Source organism: Sapajus apella, unplaced genomic scaffold, assembly GCF_009761245.1.
Source record: "Sapajus apella isolate SASKATOON/1434 unplaced genomic scaffold, GSC_monkey_1.0 scaffold16, whole genome shotgun sequence".
Classification (NCBI taxonomy): Eukaryota; Metazoa; Chordata; class Mammalia; order Primates; family Cebidae; genus Sapajus; species Sapajus apella.
This window is the reverse complement of record NW_022436956.1, coordinates 26,941,691-26,963,856: the sequence shown is the minus strand read 5'-3', so window position 1 is coordinate 26,963,856 and position 22,166 is coordinate 26,941,691. Positions and strand designations below refer to the sequence as shown.

The 22,166-nt window shown below is 38.4% G+C and overlaps 1 protein-coding gene and 1 long non-coding RNA gene across 3 annotated transcripts in view; one reads left to right on the top strand and one right to left on the bottom strand.

The window, feature by feature from the left end:
* Positions 1–22,166, top strand: part of CUL5 (cullin 5) — a 107,877-nt gene that overhangs the window by 57,824 nt on the left and 27,887 nt on the right. For both annotated transcript variants that reach the window (XM_032285683.1, XM_032285684.1), the window contains exons 8-11: positions 12,895–12,988; positions 15,111–15,241; positions 15,819–15,926; positions 19,792–19,856. In XM_032285683.1, coding sequence (XP_032141574.1) covers positions 12,895–12,988; positions 15,111–15,241; positions 15,819–15,926; positions 19,792–19,856 — 398 coding nt within the window. The remainder of the gene's footprint in view (positions 1–12,894; positions 12,989–15,110; positions 15,242–15,818; positions 15,927–19,791; positions 19,857–22,166) is intronic.
* LOC116556356 lies at positions 389–21,936 on the bottom strand. The gene is made up of 3 exons (XR_004270959.1): positions 21,903–21,936; positions 6,025–6,030; positions 389–449 (listed from the first exon to the last, which is right to left on the bottom strand). It is a non-coding gene; the product is annotated as an uncharacterized LOC116556356 (long non-coding RNA).

Below are 22,166 nucleotides of genomic sequence, written 5' to 3'. Positions count from 1 at the left end.
CATCCAGAGGACGGCCCTTTCAGAAATTTTAGCTATTTGTGGTTCAGGGGAGAATCCACAAAGTAAATTAGTCCAAGAGTTCTGAGCAGCTAAGTGTTGCGTTAGATGTCTGAAGCCCTACTCTGTATTACAGTTTTATGTTTACTTATAGGAAAGCCACTTAGACCCTACTCACATCTGATTTTACATATGGTTATAATAAGCTTGATTATCATTGGGCGGTCTTATAGAAGATGAACAGGACTGTATTAGTGAAACAAGGTAAGAGGCTTTTGAGCTGTGCTGCTGAACAGGCATTTTGACAGCAAAAAGCAACACAACAATAAGAAAAGAGCAAGAAAAATATTTAAGCCAAAATGCCTTTTTTGTTTTAAGAAACAGAGCCTTGCTATGTTGCCCAGGCTGGAGTGCAGTGGCTGTTCACAGGTATGATCATAGTGCACTGCGTCCTCAAATTCCTGGCCTTAAGCAATCTTTCCACTTCAGCCTCCTGACTTGCTGGGACTGTAGGTGCATGCCACCACACCCGGCTTTAAGCCAGAATGACTTTTAAAATTTGTGTTCGGTTTTCAGTTTTTAGGTGATCCTGGATACCTTAATATTTCCTGAGGAAATTCAGTTAGTATTTATTATATACCCACAATATGTCAAGCATTATGCCAGTTGGGGATAATAAGATAGACTTGGTCCCTGTCCTCAGGATGACACTATAATAAAATGGATTGTTACAATAGAAGAATAGAAAAGTGAATTGGTAGTGTAAGTCTTGATCACTTCAGAATGACCAGGGCACTGATAGGGAGGGAGTGCATTACAGTGGTTAGGGTCATACATGTTGGAATTAGATATGGATTTGAATCCCACAGTCGTTATTTTACCAGCTGTCTGTATTTTGGCAAGTTATTCAACCTCTGTAGTCTCTCTTTTCCTAACTATAAAATGGAATAGGCCGGGCACGGTGGTTCACGCCTGTAATCCCAGCACTTAGGGAGGCTGAGACAGGTGGATCGTGAGGTCAGGAGTTCAAGACTAGCCTAGCCAACATGGTGAAACCCTGTCTCTACTGAAAAAAAAAAAAAAAAAAAAAAATTAGTTGGGCATGGTGGCATGCACCTGTAATCCCCCTACGTGGGAGGCTGAGGCAGGAGAATCGTTTGAACCTGGGAAGCGGAGATTGCAGTGAGTGGCGATCATGCCATTGCACTCCAGCCTGGGCAACAGAGTGAGATTCTCTCTTAAAAAAAAAAAAATCAGTAATACCCTTTTGTATTAGCACAATTAAATGACATAGGATATATTAAGCATTTAAGCACTGTCCCTAGCATGAGTGCTTTTACTGTAAGGGCACTGATTTGGAGAAAACTGCTTACTAATTCTAAGACAAATAAAAACTATTTTACCATCTGTGCAAAACTGATTTAAAAAGCTGAATAAGCAACTAGGTCATAAATTATCAACATTAAAATAAGCACTTATTAACCTTCAGTATTTTGGTATGTTAGACATGGTATGTTAGACCTCCATAGATGAGGTCTACAGAAAAAGAATCTTAGTCAAACTAGAAAGGCCAGGAAATTAATTATTGAATATGTTACAGATATCCTTGTATGGTTAAGGACCTGATATTGATACAGTGGAATTGTAAAGTGGGGGAACTTAAGATAATTTTTAGTTCACCTCTTATTTTGTAACAGAGGAGGCAAAGCAAACTATTCCTTATACAGAGTTACTGCATAACTAATGAAAATCAGAAATGCCCTTTTTTTTTAAACAGAATTTCAGCGAGGTAGAAATAATTATGCAAATTGAATACCACTAAAAGAAGAATCTGGCCGGGCACGGTGGCTCATGCCTGTAATCCCAGTACTTTGGGAGGCTGAGGCAGGTGGATCATCTGAGGTCAGGAGTTCAGACCAGCCAGGCTAACATGGTGAAACCCCATTTCTATTAAAAATACAAAAAATTAGCTGGACGTGGTGGCACACGCCTGTAATCCCAGCTACTTGGGAGACTGAGACAGGAGAATCACTTGGACCCGGGAGGCGGAGGTTGCAGTGAGCCAAGATTGCACTCCAGCTTGGGCAACAAGAGCGAAACTCCGTCTCAAAAAAAAAAAAAAAAAGTAGAAGAATCTACCACATCTCATAGCCTACCTGTCTCACCTTTCATCTTCCAGACCTATGAATGCGTTCATTCAACAGGTACTTATTGGAGTGCCTGCTGTGTTTTATGGCAGGCATTATTTTGGAAGTTTATAGTCTTGCAATAGAGGAGGCTAAAACATCAAGCACATTGATAGTTAAAGTGTTTCACCTTGCAGACCTCTGGGGAGAGATTGATATGGATTTAGAAGTTGTGCTCATCTCAGGCAAACATACAGGAGTTGATGGCATGTGGCAAAAAGTTTTTTTCTTCATGGAAGCTAGCAAAAGGAAACAGAAAGGGAATACAAGGTGAGAGAGATGGCTTTTCACTATACTTTCCATTCAAGATGTATTTTCAAATAACAAGTATATATTTAGGATCGACTATGTGTGTAGTACTTTGGTAAATGGGAAGAAATACAAAAGAGAAATAACATAAACTCTGTCCTCAAGAAACTGACTCTTTTGTTAGGACGAGACTATTTGAAATAAGGGGAGAATTCTATCTAGCAATCTCCCTTTCATATTTTTGCCTAGGTCAAATAGTTTTCTGCAGGATTTTTTAACATACAGGAATCTATACTATAATTCTCTTTATTTAAAAAAAAAAAAAAAAAAAAAGCTTTGTAGACCAGGCGCAGTGGCTAACGCTGGTAACCCTAGCACTTTGGAAGGCCAATGTGGGCGGATCACGAGGTCAGGAGTTTGAGACCATCCTGCCTAACACGGTGAAACCTGCCTCTACTAAAAATACAAAAAAATAGCCAGGCATGGTGGTGAGCACCTGTAGTCCCAGCTACTCAGGAAGCTGAGGCAGGAGAATCGCTTGAACCCAGGAGGCAGAGGTTGCGGTGAGCCGAGATTGCACCACCGCACTCCATCCTGGGCGACAGAGTCAGACGCCATCTCAAAAAAAAAAAAAAAAAACAACTTTGTAATGAAAGTTTTAAAATACTTACACAAGTAGAGAAAATAGTATAATGAACCCCACCCCATACCCAGTCTCTATATTCAACAATTACCATTATTTTGCCATACTTGTTTTGTTGATTTTTCTTTTTTCTTTTCCATTCCTTCCTATTTCGCTCCCCATTTTGCCTTCCTTCCTTCCTTCCTGCATTCCTACATTTAAAAATAAATTTACGATGTTGCTCATTTTTACTCCACGCACATTGTATTAGTCCATTTTTTTCACACTGCTGTACAGATACTACTTGATACTGGATAATATCTAAAGGAAAGAGGTTGAGTTGACTCACAGTTCTGCATGGCCAGGGAGTCCTCAGTAAACTTACAGTCATGGCGGAAGGCAAAGGGGAGGCAAGGTGTATCTTACATGGCAGCAGGAGAGCGTGAGAGTGCGTGCAGGGGAAACTGTGACTTTTAAAACCATGAGATTTTGAGAACTCCCTCACTATCACAAGCACAGCATGGAAGAAACCATGCTGATCCAGTCACCTCCCACCAGGTCCCCCTCTCAACATGGGATTACAATTTGAGTTGAAATTTGGGTAGGGATACAGAACCAAATCATATCACAATCTATATTACAACATAACCCATATGCACTTTAATATTACTAATCAGTTCTCTAATGATGACCATTTTTCATTGTTTATAGTTTATTTCTTAGTAGTGCTTTCTGGAATATCCTTAAATACCTGTATCTTTTTTAACATCCTTGTGTATACCTCTTTTCTCACACTTGGCTTCCTCTTGGAATAGAATCTCCTGGAAATTACATAGCTGAAGTAAAAATCCATGAACCTTTTATAAATGACTACACAGTGAATACCAAACTGACTTTCAGGAATGTAGTTCCGTCAACAGTGTGCTTGTTTATTCATATCTGTGCTGATCTGGGTTTTGTCTGTCTATTGATTTTTACCAATCTCCCAATATCATAGATTTTAAAATATTTTTGTGTGCATTTAAAAATTATTAATGAGATTGGGCATTTTTTATTTTGTAAATAATTTAAAAATTTTTCAGATTAGTTTTTTGTGTGTACATACATGGTGTATGTAGTTGTATGTATTTATAGGTTACATGAGATATTTTGATATAGGCATGCAATGCATGAAAATTATATCAGAGTAAATGATATCCTTAATCATTTATTTTTTATGTTACAGAAATCCAATTATATTCTTTTAATTATTATTTAATGTACAATTAAATTATTTTTTGCTATCAAATACTATGTTTTATTCATTCTGGGTTTTTTGTTTGTTTGTTTTTAGATGGAGTTTCGCTCTTGTTGCCCAGGCTGGAGTGCAATGGCATGATCTCGGCTCACCACAACCTCTGCCTCCTGGGTTCAAGCGATTCTCCTGCCTCAGCCTCCCAAGTAGCTGGGATTACAGGCATGTGCCACCATGTCCGGCTAATTTTGTATTTTTAGTAGAGACGGGGTTTCTCCGTTTTGATCAGGCTGGCCTCAATCTCCTGACCTCAGGCGATCCACCCACCTCAGCCTCCTAAAGTGCTGAGATTACGGGCATGAGCCACTATGCCTGACTATTCATTCTGGTTTTTTTGTACCCATTAACCATCCCTATTTCTCTACCACCACCTCGCCTCCCTACCCAGCATCTGGTAACTATCCTTTACTCTCTACCTCCATGAGTTCAATTGTTTTAATTTTTAGTTCCCACAAATGAATAAGATCAGGTGAAGTTCGTCTTTCTGGGCCTGGCTTATTTCATTTAACACAGTGCTCTCCAATTCCATCCGGGTTGTTGAAAATGACAGGATCTCATTCTTTCTTTATGGCTGAATAATACTCCAATGTGTTTACGTACATTTTCATTATCCATTCATTTGTTGATGGACAATAAGGTTGCTTCCAAATCTTGATTATTATAAATAGTGCTGCAGTAAACGTGGGAGAGCAGGTATCTTTTCCATATGCTAATTTCCTTTCTTTTTCGTATATACCCAGCAGTGGGATTGCTGGTTTATATGGTGGCTCTGTATTAGTTTTTTGAGGAACCTCCAGACTGCTCCATCGTGCTTGTACTAATTTACGTTCCCACCAGCATTGTGTTAGGGTTCCCTTTTCTCTGCATCCTCACCAATATTTGTTATTGCCAGTCTTACAGACAAAGGCTACATAACTGGGATAAGATGATGTCTCATTTTAGGTAATATCATCTGCAAACTACCAGGGTGGTTTGACATCTTCCTTTCCAGTTTGGATGCTCTTTATTTCTTTCTCTTGTCTGATTGCTCTAGCTACAGCTTCCAGTATTATTTTGAATAAAAGTGGTGACAGTGGGCATCCTTGTTACGTTTCAAATCTTAGAGAAAAGATTTTTAGTTTTTCTCCCTTCAGTATGATACTAGCTATGGGTCTCTTATGTGTGGCTTTTATTATATTGAGGTATGTTTCTTCTATACCCGGTGTTTTGAGCGTTTGTATCATGCAGGAATGTTGAATTTTATCAGATGCTTTTTCAGTATCAATTGAAATGAACAAATGAGAAAAAATAAATAAAAAAGGAAAATAAAAAATAGAAAAAGAAAGAAAGCATATGGTCTTTGTCTGCCATTCTGTTGATATGATGGATCACATTGATTGATTGTGTATGTTGAACCATCCTTGCATCCAGGGATAAATCCCACTTAGTCACAATGAATGATGTTTTTGATGTGTTGTTAAATTTGGTCTGCTTGGCCAGGCTCAGTGGCCCATGCCTGTAATCCCAGCACTTTGGGAATCCAAGGAGGGTGGATCACTTGAGGCCAGAAGTTCGAGACCAGCCTAGCCAACATGATGAAACCCTGTCTCTACTTAAAAAAATGCAAAAATTAGTGGGCAAGGTGGTGGTGTTGCCTGTAATCTCAGCTACTTGGGAGGCTAAGACTGGAGAATTACTTGAACCTGGGAGGTGGAGGTTGCCATGAGCCAAGATCATACCACTGCACTCCAGCCTAGGTGACAGAGTGAGACTCCGTCTCAAAAAAAATTGTTTTTGGTTTCCATGTCTTTTGTTGAGGATTTTTGCATCAATATTCATCAGTGATACTGGCCTGTAGTTTTCTTTTTTAGATGTGCCTTTGTCTGCTTTTGGCATCAGGGTAATACTGGCCTCATAGAATGAATTTGGAAGTATTCCCTCATCCTCTATTTACAGAACAGTTTGAGTAGAATTGATATTAGTTCTACTTTAAATATTTGAAAGGATTCAGCAGTGAAGCCATCGGGTGCCAGGCTTTTCTTTGTTAGGAGACATTTTATTATGGCTTCTATCTCATTATTTGTTATTGGTCTATTCAAATTTTGGACATGGTTCAGTTTTGGTATGTTGTATGTGTCCAGGAATTCACCCATTTCTTGTACATCTTCCAATTTATTGTCATATAGCTGCTCAGTAGTAGACACTAGTGATCCTTTGAATTTCTGTATTGTCAGTTGTAATGTCTCTTTTTTCATCTCTGATTTTATTTATTTGGATCTTCTCTCTTTTTTTCTTAGTGAGTCTGGCTAAAGGTTTGTTGATTTTCATTTATCTTTCCCAGAAACCAACTTTTTGTTTTGTTGATCTTTTATATTCATTTTAATTTCATTTTTTATTGTGTGATCCTCATTATTTCTTTTATTATGCTAATTTTGAGTTAGTTTTCCTCTTACTTTTTTAGTTCCTTCAGACAAATCACTGGTTTGTTTACTTGAAGTTTTTCTCCTTTTTTTTTTGATATAAGTGCATATAGCTATAAACTTTGCTTCTAGTACTGCTCTTCAGTCAGCTTGTGATGGATGCCTCCTGTCCTGGGACTAACCCTTCAGGGCAGTGGCCTCCGCACTGGCCCAGGGCAGGTCCAGAAATGGCATCCAAGAGCCAAGATGTGGAACCATGGACTCTAAAAGCCCACCTAGTGCTCTACACTCCTGTGGCTGAGCTGACCTAAGATACAAGACAAAGTCCCCCTTATTTTTTCCTCAGCTTTTCTCAAGCAAAAGGAGTCTGTCACCATAGCCATCATAGCTGGGAATGTCTTTGGTCTCACCTGAAGCCAGCATGTCTCAGAGGCTAACCCAAGGCCCATGGCATAGTACCTGGCTATTGCTGTTGGTTATTTAGGGGCCCAGGGCTCCTTAGTCAGCAAGTGATGGGTATACCAGGATTAGATCCCCCCACTTCAAGACAGCAGGTTCCCCCATCTGTCCCAGGGTGTGTCTAGAAACGTCTAGGAGCTAGAGCCTGGAATGATTCAACTAGTGCCCTATCCTTCTATGGTTGAGCTGGTATCCAAGATGTAAGACAAAATTCTCTTTACTCTTCTCTCTCCTCTCCTCTCCTCTCCTCTCCTCTCCTCTCCTCTCCTCTCCTCTCAAGCAGAAGGAATGGGTCTCTTGAAGTTGCAATCTGTGCTGCCTTGGGCTGGCGGGGGGTGGTGTAAGCACTCCCTTAGCTGCTCTGGCTAGTGTCTCAGTAAGTTGTGTACATCTGAGCCCAGCTCAGCCCTGGGACTTGCCTTGAAGTTACAGTCCTTGTGGCCTAGATTGCCTTTCAAGTTTATTAGGAGCCCCACAGCAGTTTGGCTCACAGTGCAAGGCTTGCTAGAACTCATGTCCTCACCATTAGAATGGACGATTCCCCTCTGTCTAGAGCTAGTCTAAATGCTTCCTCCGTGATCGTGTATCAGCTGAGTTTAGCCTAGTTTAGCTTTCTGCTGTGAAAGGGTGGCAGTGAGTTCAATGCAACATCTCACAGTCGCTGCTCTCTCCCTCTCCCAAGCATACAGATTCTCTGTGCCATACAGCTACTGCTAGGGGATGAGGGAGGGGTAGTATTGGCTATTCAAGACTATCTTTCCTACCTTCTTCAATGCCTCTTTCAGTGATATGAAGTTAAAACCAGATACTGTGAGTGCTCACCTGATTTTTGGTTCTTAAGAAGGTGCTTTTTTGTTTGTAAATAGTTGTTAAATTTGGTGTTCCTGCAGGAGGAGTGATTGGAGGCTGCTATCTGGCCATCTTGCTCCACTCCTCTATTTTTTTTTTTTTTTTTTAAGAAATGGTCTCGCCGGCCGCGGTGGCTCAAGCCTGTAATCCAGCACTTTGGGAGGCCGAGGTGGGTGGATCACGAGGTCAAGAGATCGAGACCATCCTGGTCAACACGGTGAAACCCCATCTCTACTAAAAATACAAAACATTAGCTGGGCATGGTGGCGCGTGCCTGTAATCCCAGCTACTCAGGAAGCTGAGGCAGGAGAATTGCCTGAACCCAGGAGGCGGAGGTTGCGGTGAGCCGAGATTGCGCCATTGTATTCCAGCCTGGGTAACAAGAGCGAAACTCCGTCCCCAAAAAAAAAAAAAAAAAAAAAAGAAATGGTCTTACTATGTTGTCCAGCCTGGCCTTCATAGTCATTACTGACCATTTGTATTTATTATTTTGTGAGTTCAGGATAATCTTTCATAAACATCACTTTCATTGTTTTACTTTTCAAATTCCAGAGTATCATTATTTCATACCCCTGATTTTTAAGACACTTCATAATTTGACCCCAACCTATTTTTCTAACTTAATATTGTCCAGCAGGAGTCACTCTACTCCAATAAGAAATATTTTCTTATTTATATAACTCATTCTGTTACTTTTTTTTCCTGGATTCATTTAGCTATGTTTTCTTCTGCCTACCCAAAATCTTATAAGGATTCTTTTAACTCATCTTGTAATAAAGTTGTAATAAAGTAGCTCAGATCATCTAGCCTTTATCAGTTTCTTCTTATTCCCACAGTAACTCTTGTTTCTACCACTAGGTTTAGTAGCAAATTATTGACTGCCTTGTATTTTTATCAAGCACCAGCTGTGTGCCAGGAAACAATACAGTCTGTATAGCTGTGGATGGAGCACAGTCTTTGTCCTTAAGTTTATAGTAATTATGCGTTTTCCAGTTATTTGCTTATTAGTGAAGTTGATCTTCTTTTCATATACCTCTGTACGTATTAACCGTACACACATTTTTAGGAGTATAGTTTATGGGTTCCCAACTGGATTGTAAGATTGTCGAGGGCATGAACCATGTTTTATACTTCTCTATTCCTTAAAATACGTAACTCAGTTCTGAGCATGTAGCCATTACTAAGTATGTATGTGCTCTACTTCAGTAGTAAGAAAAGTTGGAGGCTGTGGAAACACATAACTGGCCTCATATTATATAACTTAAGATATTATGAACCAACTGTGCAGTGTTTGCCAAGTCATGTAACTACTCTCAGTGTACGTCCTCATAAAGTAAATATCTGCTTCACATGGTTGACATGTGGGTTAAATGAGATCTATATATAAAGCATTTGGCATAATGCCTGGTACAAAGTAAGTGCTCCAAAGATACCTGTTATAATAATTTGTTTAATCTCTCAAACTAGAAACTGATTCAGCAACCTTTTTTTTCCCTAATGCCTTTCATTTAAGCATTTACCAAATTCTTCTCAGTTTAATTATGTTGTCAATTTATCCTCTCTTTTTAATCCCTGTTGTAGCCTACAATAAGAAATACATTTTATATTGTGGCTTAGTTTATTTGTACATATCTTACTGTTTATTTGTACATATTTAAAACAAAAGTATCAAGAAATCATATTTATTGTTACAATGTGTGATACACTCTGACATTTTTGGTTCATTCCTATATAATTAAAAAAAAAAAAAAAAAGAAACCTGGTCACAGCCAGTAAAATTGATTTCACAACGTACAGTCTGAAACACACTGGTCTGAGTTTTTAGAAGCTGCAAAATTTCAACTACTACTGAACAGGATAATGTTCAAGTGAAAGTTTTCAATGAAATAGGAAACACAGAGCTTAGAGTTTATTAAGATTCCACTTTGTCTTTGCTCTCTATTAGTTATATATTGTCAGATTTACCTGTGCTTACTCTGGTTTCACTGCTGAAGGTAGAAGTGTTCAATTGGGCCTAGTCCAGTGTTGTTATAGAATAAGATTATTCGGCAGTTGGGGTAGAGATTTCCACCTTGCAAGGCAAGAGTTTCTTTTTTTTTTTTTTCCATTTATTTATTTTATTGCATTTTAGGTTTTGAGGTACATGTGAAGAACATGCAAGGTTGTTGCATAGGTACACACGTGGCAGTGTGATTTGCTGCCTTCCTCCCCATCACCTACATCTGGCATCTCTCCCCTTGCTATCTCTCCCCAACTCCCCACCCCCCCACCGTCCCTCCCCTATTTCCCCCCAACTGACCCTAGTGTGTAGTGCTCCCCTCCCTGTGTCCATGTGTTCTCATTGTTCAACACCCGCCTATGAGTGAGAACATGCGGTGTTTGATCTTCTGCTCTTCTGTCAGTTTGCTGAGAATGATGGTTTCCAGGTTCATCCATGTCCCTACAAAGGACACCAACTCATCGTTTTTGATGGCTGCATAATATTCCATGGTGTATATGTGCCACATTTTCCCTGTCTAGTCTATCATCGATGGGCATTTGGGTTGGTTCCAGGTCTTTGCTGTTGTAAACAGTGCTGCAGTGAACATTCGTGTGCACGTGTCCTTACAGTAGAACGATTTATAATCCTTTGGATATATACCCAGTAACGGGATTGCTGAGTCAAATGGAATTTCTATTTCTAGGTCCTTGAGGAATTGCCACACTGTCTTCCACATTGGCTGAACTAATTTACACTCCCGCCAACAGTGTAAAAGTGTTTCTATTTCTCCACATCCTCTCCAGCATCTGTTGTCTCTAGATTTTTTAATGATCGCCATTCTAACTGGCGTGAGATGCTATCTCAATGTAGTTTTGATTTGCATTTCTCTGATGACCAGTGATGATGAGCATTTTTTCATATGTTTGTTGGCCTCATGTATGTCTTCTTTTGTAAAGTATCTGTTCATATCCTTAGGCAAGAGTTTCTTAACCACTTTATGTGTGTATTATTTTCTTAGGAAAGAAATATGCATGGATACGTGGATTTAAAAGTCGTCAGTATCATTCTTATAGAGGAGCTTGAAAAAAAAACTTTTTTTTTTTTTTTTTTTGAGACAGTCTTGCACCGTTGCCCAGACTACACTGCAGTGACACAATCAAGGCTCACTGCAACCTTGACCTCCTGAGCTTAAGAGATCGTCCCACCTCAACCCCTCAACTTGCAGGGACCACAGAAAATTGTTTATTAGGAAGTCTTTAAACATTTTTACAAAGTAGGAAGAACAGTATAATGAATCCCCATTACCTAAATTCAACTTCAGTAGTTATTGACTTGTGTCAATTCCAAAGGAATTTTTAATAAAAAATTTTTAACAGACACGTAATTCCCTCCCTTAATTTACAGATAGGTGATCTGTTTTTCAGAAGAAATATATCAGCCTTATTGTACCTAGCTTTAATCCTCACAGCCTGTTAGTTTCATCTGATCCCCAAAGAGAAGTAAATAATTACATAACATGAGGAAGCATGAAATCTTCGACCTCATTTAGATTTTCCTGATGGCCTCCTAGAACACTAGACCCTTGATATCTTACCTGAAATATTTCAACAGCCTCTTTTACCATATCCCAACCACCCACTCCTTACCACCTGCTTTACTGCAATTACACTGATCTTTAATAATGACTTGAGGAGAAGAGAATCTCATTATGTTTATCCTGTGTTTAAAACTTCCTTGAGGCCAGGCATGATGGTTCACACCTGGAATCCCACACTTTGGGAGGCTGACGGGGATCATTTGAGACCAGCCTCGACAACATAGCAAGACATCATCTCTACAAAAAGCTAGAGGCATTGCAGTACACACCTGTAGTCCTAGCTGCCCGAGAGGCAGAGGCAGAGGCAGGAGGATCACTTGAGCCCAGGAGTTCAAGGTTGTAGTGAGGTAGTAGCTGTGTAGTAATGCCACTGTACTCCAGCTTGGTCAGCAGTGCAAGACCCTGTGTCTTAAACAAACAAACAAACAAACAAACCTTCCTTTGTTCTTCCTTCCCTACCTATAAAATAAAACTCTGAATCATAGATTTTCATTCATAATCTAGTTCTAGCCTTTCTTTCTAGCCTGCTCGTATACTGTCTGTCTCTTCTCTACCATTTTGAGCTTCCTGGTATTCCTAGAAAACATAACCTATTTTAGGGCTTGTTCTTATTTTACAAGATCCCATTTAGATAATCAGCTTGTGGAAGAGGTCATTTTAACTACCCTAGAAAAAAGTCTTTTCTAAGTTTGTTTTTATTTATTTTTTGTTGTATGTGTGTTCGTGTACGTGTGTGATGCCACTTAACTGAGTTATGCGTAGCAGTTTAAGTTTACTGCCCTCTTCACTCTCAATTAGACAGTGATCGCTTCAAGAGCAGGAATTATAGTTTATTCTTGTCTCATAAACACTTCTTTGGTGCCTGTATGTAGTAGGCATTCAATAATGGTTTGTTGAGTGAATGTATTCATACTTCTAGAATTTTATAACCTAATTCTAAAACAGGTTCTCTCCAGACAGGAAGAGTTAGTTAATCAGAGTTTGGTTTTGTATATTTTTAGTTTTTTTCTCCCCTCCTTGAGGACTTTTGTTAAAATTTCTAAAGAGAGCCTAAGTTCTATAGTTTTTTTCCTTAGGGGAAAATATACTTCAGTAAACTAGTATAGCATATCCATCTTCAGTAATCCTATAGTAAAGGTAAGTGGAATCTACTTTCAGTATAATTTTTTTCTGTTGAACAATATTGTTTTATTTTGTGAGTTTGAGTAGATTTGTGCTATATAGCTTATAGTAGCCTTGACTAATTTTTTATATATTTCAGCTCATGGAATGCTGTGTAAATGCCCTGGTGACATCATTTAAAGAGACTATCTTAGCTGAGTGCCAAGGCATGATCAAGCGAAATGAAACTGAAAGTAGGTAAAACATCACATAAAGTTTTCATAATCTTCTAAGAGGGTATCTTTGAAACAAATCACTTAGAAAGTTGCTCTGAAATGATTCTTTTCCACATGGGTATATCTGTTAGAGTGAACTATGCTTAAGGAAAATGATAAAATATTTAGCACAGAGGCACTGCGAAAGAGTATATAAACTTAAATTTTAAGATGTTCCCCCTAAGCTGTCAAAATCTGTGTATGTGTATGGTGAATTTCCACTTTTTTTCTCAAAAACAGGACACTGCTTTTAAAGGCCAATTTGAACTGTAAACATATGTTTATGGATTAGAACTAGGTATTTGACTTTTGTGTGGAACCTATGGTGAATCTTTTTAGAAAGTAATAAAACACTTCATGTTATTAGTCTTCATTGCTATCCCCAAAAATACTTTATAAGATTTCTAAAGGATATTTTTAAATTACTTCAATGTTTTCTTAAAAGGGTATGTTTTGAGAGATAGCAAATATATAAAAAACTGAAAAAAAAATGCACATATACCTACTACACCAATAAAACTGCTTTTAACTTTTTTTTGCTTTTTTTTAAAAAATCAACTTACTTCTGAGTTTCCAGATTTTATTGCATCTAACTGCAAGGTCCTATTTAATTGCTAGTTGCATTTAAAGTACGTATTTCAATTCACTTAAGTTCATACACTTTTTAGGAGTAATTCAGTAGTAAAAAGCAAGCTGCTTTATTGGCATAAACAAAATACTTGTATTCTGTGTGCCAGTCTAATTATAGTTAACTCTGATCAATGTTGTACTATCTTCAAAAGTATTTTATTTAATGGTAATCAGTACCCATGAGGTAGGGTTTTTGTGATGGTCAGTAAAGTGGCATAACATAAAGTGCTTTGTAAATTTTTATGAATATAGTTTTATATTATAATCTCTAATACAGCTGATTTTGTGATTACTACTCATTTTGGATGATGTGGCTGTATATTTAATATTGCAATCACCTTATGAAATATACTAATCTTGTGTGTAAATAAGTATTTCTTTGCATTGAAAATCAAATGACTCACTTTTTCTTTTGAGGCAGGGTCTCCTTGTGTTGCCCAAGTTGGAATGCAGTGGCACGATCAGAACTCACTGTGTCCTTGACCTCCTGGGTTCAAGCGATCCTCCTACCTCCCAGCCTCCTGAGTGTCTGGGACTACAGCTGTGCACCACCGTGCCTGGCTAATTTTTGAATTTTTTGTAGAGGCAGAGCCTCACCATGTTGCCTAGGCTGGTTTCCACTGTGTCTGGCCAAATGAATGACCTTTTAAAGAAAGGAGTGGGATTTTACAGTATTTGATCACTTTTTAAAATTTTTTATTTTTTTGAGACAGGCTTGCCCTGTCACTCAGGCTGAGTGCAATGGTGCAGTCACAACTCACTGCAGCCTCAATTTCCTGGGCTCAAGCAATCCTCACACTTTAACCTCCCGAGTATCTGGGACCAAAGACATGCATCACCATACCCAGCTAAGTTTTTTTTTTTTTTTTTTTTTTAATGGTAGAGATGAGTTTTGCCATGTTGCCCTGCTTGGTCTCTTTAACTCCTGGGCTCAAATGATCCTCCCACTTTGGCCTCCCAAACTGCTGGAATTACAATCGTGAGCCACCACATCCAGCCTGATCACTTTTAATTAGATTTTTTTAAACATAATTTTTAGACCAAGTTCAGTGGCTCAACCTGTGATCCCAGCACTTTGAGAGACCAAGGTGGGAGGATTGCTTGAGCCCCAAAGTTTGAGACCAGCTTTGGCAACATTGGGAGACCCTGTCTCTACAAAGTTACAGAAAACATTAGGCATGGTGACATGTGCCTGTGGTCCCAACTACTCAGGAGGGTAATGTGGGAGGATTGCATGCACCCAAGAGGTCAGGGCTGCAGTGAGCCATGATCATGCCACTGTACTCCAGCTTGGATAACAAAGTGGGACCCTATCTCAAAACAAATAAACAAACAAACAAAAAACCCAACTACTCCAAAATCACATTGTATCCACAGAGTACTATTAACATGACAAACTTTTAACTAATATTTCTCTAAAGTCTTATTCTAGTAAATGAAATGATTACATGAATATGTTCTGTCCTTCCAGAGTTACATTTAATGTTTTCATTGATGGACAAAGTTCCTAATGGTATAGAGCCAATGTTGAAAGACTTGGAGGAACATATCATTAGTGCTGGCCTGGCAGATATGGTAGCAGCTGCTGAAACTATTACTACTGTAAGTTTTTTTCAATGGCAATGATAGATATATATCAAGGCTATTTTTTAAATGCAGAATTGAATAGTGAGTGGTTACCAGAGGCTGAGGGTAAAGGGACCAGAAGAGGTTGGTTAATGGGTGTAAAGTTATAGTTCAATAGCAAGAATAAATTTTGGTGTTCTGTTACACCCAGTAGAGGGGCTATAGCAAGTAACATTGTAGTGTATATTTCACGATAGCTGGAAGAGATTTTTTGTGTGTTGTTACCACAAATTAATAAATGAAGTGATGGATATAGTAGTTACCCCAATTTGATCATTATACTATATATACATGCATTGAAATATAACATTGTACCTCATAATAGGTATAGTTATGTATTAATTACAAATAAAAACATTAAATTGTTTTAAATGCAGAATTGGAAATAGTAATTGAAATGGCAAAACAGTAATATTGGAACACCTTTTAATTTTGTTTTTAAGAAACAATGTCCCCAGTTTTAAATGAATCTTATTAAAATTATAGTTTCTCATTTTTTTGTGTGTTATTCTTTTCCTTTTAAAAACTCAAATATAAAACCTTTTGTTTCTAGGACTCTGAGAAATATGTTGAGCAGTTACTTACACTATTTAATAGATTTAGTAAACTCGTCAAAGAGGCTTTTCAAGACGATCCACGATTTCTTACTGCAAGAGATAAGGTACATATTCCTATATATAAAAAAAACACTGCTTTGAAAGTTGTACTCTCATAATTTACTTTAGTAATCAGTTTGCATCATTTTACTATTATAAATTTAAAAACCTAGCAACTATTATTTTTCATCAGTGGAGGGCAACTATATTTGTTTTGTTTGTAAGCATTGTAAGCATTTTTTTTTTTTTTTTTTTTTTTTTGAGCCGAATGAGACGGAGTTTCACTCATGTTACCCAGGCTGGAGTGCAATGGCGCGATCTCGGCTCACCGCAACCTCCGCCTCCTGGGTTCAGGCAATTCTCCTGCCTCAGCCTCCTGAGTAGCTGGGATTACAGGCACACACCACCATGCCCAGCTAATTTTTTGTATTTTTAGTAGAGACGGGGTTTCACCATGTTGACCAGGATGGTCTCGATCTCTTGACCTCGTGATCCACCCGCCTCGGCCTCCCAAAGTGCTGGGATTACAGGCTTGAGCCACCGCGCCCGGCCTGTAAGCATTTTTTAAGCATTGGGTAGCCTTATGAATTAGAATTTAGTTAGTTGCTTTTTTCTCATTTTTCCAAGAATATTTTTCTGTTTTTGAATATTACTGATCTGTTGAATTCCTGTTCATCCTTCCATTCAGACCCAGCTCAAAGAATACTTACCCTGGAACTTCTTGATATCCTGCTCCCTCCACAACTCATCCCAAGCAGAGTTGATTCCTCCATCCTTTGTCCTTTCATGGGGTTCCTTTGAGATTTTGTTATACTTATCCTTGTTTCCCAGGAAGCATTTGTATTGCATACCCTCTTTTTCCATCCTTACTAGAATACGATAACGATAATGAAACACAATGCTGTCCTTAGCGTTGATCTTTTTTAGTGTAGTAAACCTATAACAAGAAATTGCTGTTAGTTTTTTCTCTTCTTTGACTACTTTTCATTACTTCCTAAGTTTGAATGATTCTAAAAAGACAACTTTGTCCAGTAGGATTTTTTTCTCACTCTTTTTTTCTATTTTAATTTCTTTTCTTCTGTTTTTTTGAGATGAGGTTTTGCTCTTGTTGCCTAGGCTGGAGTGCAGTGGTGCAATCTCAGCTCACTGCAACCTCCCCTTCTTGGGTTCAAGCAGTTCTCCTGCCTCAGCCTCCCACGTAGCTAAGATTACAGGCGTCCACCACCACGCCCAGCTAATTTGTATTTTTAGTAGAGTTGGGGTTTCACTGTGTTGGCCACAATGGTCTTAAACTCCTGACTTGGGCTCCCAAAGTGTTGGGATTACAGGTGTGAGCTACCACACCTGGCCCCTTTTTGTCTATTTTAGAACAAATAAATAAGTAGATAAAGTAGCAAAGGAGTTAAGGGAGTATAGACATGATAGAGTGGTGTGAAGTCTTAAGTTGAATAGCCTGCAAAGGCTTCATGGGAAGCCAGATCATGTAACACTCTGAGCCGTGGTAAGGAGTTAGTTTTTACTGTGAATAGGATGGAAAGGCATTTAAAATTTTTAAACAGAATGGTAGGATGTGATTTATGTATTAACAGGATCGCTCTGGCTGTTGCAAAAAAATAGACTGAAGGGAAGAAAGAAGGAGGAATACCATTTAAGAACTTATTTGACATGAGCCATCACCCTGGTGGTGGCTCTCCCTTTAAATCATGTTCCTTGCGAACTCTTCACCTGCCCTGATGCTTTCTCAGTTCTGTCATCTCACTGGTAAAGGAAATAAACATATCCATCTTCTCACATAGTTACCTATTTTCTTGTTTTTTGTTTTGTTTTGTTTTGTTTTGTTGTTGTAGCAAGAGCACCCAAAGTCTACTTATTTACCATGATTCCAATATAGAATATAATTTCGTTTTATTTATTTATTTAGAGACAGGGTCTTGCTCTGTCACCCAGGCCAGAGTGAGTGCAGTGGCACAAACTGGTTCATTGGAGCTTCAACCTGCCTGGGCTCAGGTAATGCTCCCACCTCAGCCTCCTGAGTAGTAGCCAGGACTACAGGCACGCACCACTTTTGGCTAATTTGTGATTTTTTTGGTAGAGATGAGCTCTTAGCATGTTGCCCAGGCTGGTCTTGAACTCCTGGGCTTAAGCGATCCATCCACCACAACCTCCCAAAGTGCTGGGATTACAGGCATAAGCCCCCTCGCTCAGCCCAGTATAATTTAACTACCTGTAGTTTTCATGCTGTACATTAGCTCTCTAGACTTTCATCCTGAGTATCTGCTACTTTGTATCATTTGACCTACATCTCCCCTTTTCTTTTCTGCCTATTTCGCCACTGGTTACTACTCTTTTGTCCTTCTCTCTGTATATTTGAATTTTTTTTAAGATTCCACATATAAGTGAGATCATGCAATATTTTTCTTTCTGTGGCTTATTTCACTTAGCATAAGGTCTTCCAGTCTTCCATAGTTTATATGTACCAGTTTCTTTATCCATTGATGGACTTTGAAGTTGTGTCCATATTTTGGCTACTGAGAATAATGCTGCAGTGAATGTGGGACTGCAGTTATCTTTATGAAGTGGTAATTTAATTTCCTTTGGGTATGTGCCTAGGAGAGGGATTGCTGAGATTATGATTATATTATGAATATAGACTATTCAGGATTTGCTGTTGAATCAGATGTAGAATGTGATAGAGACTAGTCAGGGATGACACTCAGATTTGTGTTCTGATCAGTTAGAAGGATGTGTTCGCTGCGATAGGGAAGACTAAGAGAAACTGGTTTTGGAGGGATGGTTGCAGAGTGATCAGAAACTCAGTTTTAAATAAGTTAACTTTGAAATATCTGTTAAACATCCATATGGTAATGAGTGAGGACAGAAAAGAGGACAGATCCAAGGATTGGCCTAGGGCATTGTGATATTTTATTGTTAGAAAAATGAAGAGTCATCGTTCATGAGAAGGAAAGAATGACCAGGAGAATGTTATGTGCTAAGCGACAAGTGAGAAAAGTGCTTTCAGGAGGAGGGTATGATCTGCTGTTTAAAATGCTGATGATAAATCAAATAAGATGGAGATTAACCATTATCTTCAGCAACATGGAAGTTACCAGTGACTTTAGCAAGAACAGTTGTGTAGGCTGGGTGCAGTGGCTGACACCTGTAATGCAGCACTTTGGGAGGCTGAGGTGGGTGGATCACTTAAGGTTGGGGTTCGAGACCAGCCTAGCCAACATGATGAAACCCTGTCTCTACTAAAAATGCAAAAATTAGCCAGGCATAGTGGTGCGTACCTATAGTTTCAGCTACTCAGGAGGCTGAGGCAGGAGAATCGCTTGCACCCAGGAGGCCAGAGTTGCAGTGAGCTGAGCCAGCCTGTGTGACAGAGCGAGACCCTGTCTCAAAAAAAAAAAAAAAAGAAAACAACAAAAAAAGAGCTCACTTGAGGCCAGGCACGTGGGCTCATGCTTGTAATCGCAGCACTCTGGGAGGTCAAGGCAGGCAGATCACCTGAGGTCAGGAGTTTGAGAGCAGCCTGGCCGACATGGTGAAACCTTCTTTCTACTAAAAATACAAAAGTTAGCCAGGCGTGGTGGCAGGCACCTGTAATCCCAGCTACTTGAGAGACTGAGGCAGGAGAATCGCTTGAATCTGGGAGGCGGAGGTTGCAATGAGCCAAAATCATGCCACTGCACTCCAGCCTGCGTGACAGAGTGAGACTTTATCTCAAAAAAAAGAAAACCTCACTTGAGAATATTGATAATTATAATATAACAAAGAACATGCTCAAGTCTTTGACTAGGCAAATTCTGTCTAGCTAGATATACTATTAGAAATAAAAACTGGCATATTTTTATGTGTTTTAGGGTGTATAAAACTTTGTATGTTTTAAATATTAAAAATAACGATTTTATTACAAATTATTTTTTGCAGGCATATAAAGCAGTTGTTAATGATGCTACCATATTTAAACTTGAATTACCTTTGAAGCAGAAGGGGTAAGTTTTTAAAAACCATACTTTAAAATACTTAAATTTTTTTGTGTGTAATATGGGTTAACTAGGTATACAAGGTACCTTGTTAGGTTTGTTTTTGTTGTTAGTTTTGTGACTTTTGCTGCTTTTGGCTATTAAAGTCCATTTATAATTTTTTATTATTTTACAATTTAAAAATTGATTATTTTTTCAAGTAGAAAAAAATATTTTATTCCTAATCTTTTAGGACCTTTGCTTGATTGTTTTTCCCTCATTAGTGACTAATAGTATTCTATTACTTAAAGAAGCATAGAAAATGACTCAGTTTACCATAATGATATAAAAAGAACTCCGTTTTAATGTAAATTTTGCTATTACTGTTTTTAAAAAATTGTTCTATAATTGGTACAAAGAATATGCGTAGCTTATGGAAAATCTGACAACTGAAATTTGTGAAATAAATCTGAGCTAGTTATAGCACTTTGAGAGTAGTACTAAATAGCAATAAAGGTTAATTGAAAAAAATCTTCCGATGTACTTGTAGCTAAGAATTACCATTTTAAAGAAATTTTATATATAATATTAAAATACTTGAAAAATACTGAAAAATAGCATTTCTTAAGGAAAAGCAATCAAGTATTTTTCATTTAGTGTTTTCATTTTGTCTTTTTTGAGCAGTGTACGTTGCTTGAGTAGTATGATGGTGGAAGACATTCTGAGTCATACCATATTATACTGACATGTTTTAGAAAGGCATATATTATGTTCTCTTTTATACATGTATTATGTTCTCTTTTATAAACTGTGAAATATGTGAAACATATAGCACTGCATCTTGGCCATCTCTTCGCATGACTAGATAGGGACCTTCTTCATTCTCTTTCACCCAAGTTTGCTTGCTTGCTTATTTATTTATTTATTTATGACAGGGTTTTACTCTGTCACCCAGGCTGGAGTGCAGTGGTGCGATCTCAGCTCACTGCGACCTCCACCTCCCAGGTTCAAGCAATTCTCCTGCCTCAGCCTCCCGAGTAGCTGGTGTTACAGGCACATGCCACCGTGCCCAGCTAATTTTTTTGTATTTTTAGTGGAGACGGGGTTTTGGCCAGGCTGGTCTCCAACTCTTGACCTCAAGTGATCCGCCTGCCTTGGCCTCCCAAAGTGCTGGGATTACAGGTATGAGCCACTGCACCACCCCGAGCATATTTTTTTTTTATGAAAATGTTCAAATTTACAACAGAGTTACTATAGTTGCTTTATCAAATATGTAACTATTTAGGTCCATCAGTCAACTTTTTAAGTGCATTTCTAAAGAGATTGCAGACATCAGTAACCTTTAGTCCCTAAACACTTCAGCATGCATTCATTGAATTTGATGTTTATGTTTTTAGGTAAATTTTACATATAGTCCCATGCATAAATCTTAAGTGTACATTTGAGTCAGATTTGACAAATGCTTATACCCCATTAACATGTATGCTGTTTTTAACATTCTAGAGAATTACCTCATGTCTATTCACAATCAATCCCACCCACCTCCTTCCAGAGATATCTGCTGTCCTGATTATTTCCCCCAATATGGATTAGTTTTGCCTAATCTAGGACTTTGTATAAATGGAAGCACACACTATGTACTTTTTGTGTAAAGCTTCTTTCATTCAGCATTGTGTTTTTGAAATTCTTTTATGTTTTGGCATGTAACAGTAGTTTGCTTTCCAAAGTGGTTACTCTGTTTTAGACTTACACCAACAGAGTATGAGAGTACCAGTTGATCGTCACTCTCACCAGTGTTTAGTGTTCTTTTAATTTTAGTCATTTGGGATGTATGTAGTAGTATCTTAATGTTTTAATTTTCCATCTGCCTCATGACTCTTGATGTTGAGCAATGTTTCATCTTTTTTTTTTTTTTGCCATTCTTTTATTTTCCTTTATGAAGGGTGATCGTAGCTCACTGCAGCCTCCACCTCTTGGGCTTAAGCAGTCATCCTGGTTCAGCCTCCTGAGTAGCTGGGACTGACTAATTTTTTTTAGAGATAAGGTCTTGCGATGCTGCTGAGGCTGGTCTCAAACTGCTGGCCTCAAAAGATCCTCCTGCCTCAGCCTCTCACAGTGTTGAGATTACAGACATGAGCTACCATGCCCAGCTCTTTTGCCCATAATTAAGTGGATTCTTTGTCTTTGTTGTTGAGCTGTAAGAGTTCTTTATATATTCTTGTACTAGATCCCTATCAGATGTATGATTTGCCAGTATTTTCTCCCATTCTGTAAGTTATCTTTTCATTTTCTTGATCTATCCTTTGATGCACAAAAACTTTTAATTTTGATAAAGTTCAA